Source organism: Sphaeroforma arctica, assembly GCF_001186125.1.
Source record: "Sphaeroforma arctica JP610 unplaced genomic scaffold supercont1.1937, whole genome shotgun sequence".
NCBI classification, from domain to species: Eukaryota; class Ichthyosporea; order Ichthyophonida; genus Sphaeroforma; species Sphaeroforma arctica.
In genome coordinates, this window is record NW_014038621.1 from 549 (window position 1) to 1,281 (window position 733).

At 37.1% G+C, this 733-nt stretch overlaps 1 protein-coding gene across 1 annotated transcript in view; it reads left to right on the top strand.

Moving 5' to 3' along the window:
* Nucleotides 1–206: 206 nt before the first annotated feature.
* Nucleotides 207–733, top strand: part of SARC_11887 (hypothetical protein) — a gene marked incomplete at its 3' end in the record, with an annotated part of 2,658 nt that continues 2,131 nt past the window's right edge. The window contains exon 1 of the mRNA XM_014294019.1: nucleotides 207–305. Within this exon, the coding sequence (XP_014149494.1) occupies nucleotides 243–305 (63 nt within the window). The 5' untranslated portion in view covers nucleotides 207–242. The remainder of the gene's footprint in view (nucleotides 306–733) is intronic.

Genomic DNA, 733 nt, shown 5'->3' on the forward strand with positions numbered 1-733 from the left:
CATGGTGCTGGATCGCCTTCGCAGTGTGTTGGGGTCATACGACAGAAATACCTTTATTAAGTACTGTACCTACTCATGCCATATAAAACCACCACATTGTCCTGCACTGTTGATTGATACATATCTCTTATGCTCGTGCTCGTGTCTGCCCTGTCCCTTTTCCCCTGGCCCGGGTGCAGGACCGCCAGCGCAGTGTGTTGGGGTCATACGACATTGTGTGCCTCAGGCCAGTTGACGAGCGCATGTTTAAGAAGTGCTGCGACAGGTCCGATATCGATATCATCGCCTTCGACTGCAGTACAAAGGTATGGACGAGTACACACCGGTGCTTCGCCGCTTTGGCTGGGTTGGTGTACCTGCCCCTTTTGTTTGGAAGAGTTGGGGTTAGTTTGTACCACAAGTCTCACTCTCTTGTATCGTTAGGCACACCTGCTACATCTTATATCTCGAGATACTCACATAGCTAGACAACTACATGCTTAGAGGGAGATCGGGACTAATGTGTCCATAAAAAACGAATATATATGTATATACATATATATATTATTATTATTATTATTATTATTATTATTATTATATATATTATTATATTATTATATTATTATATTATATTATATATTTATATATATGTATGCATGTATGTATGTATGTATGTATGTATGTATGTATGAATATATATATTATTATTATTATTATTATTATTATTATATATGAATTATATTTATATATGTAT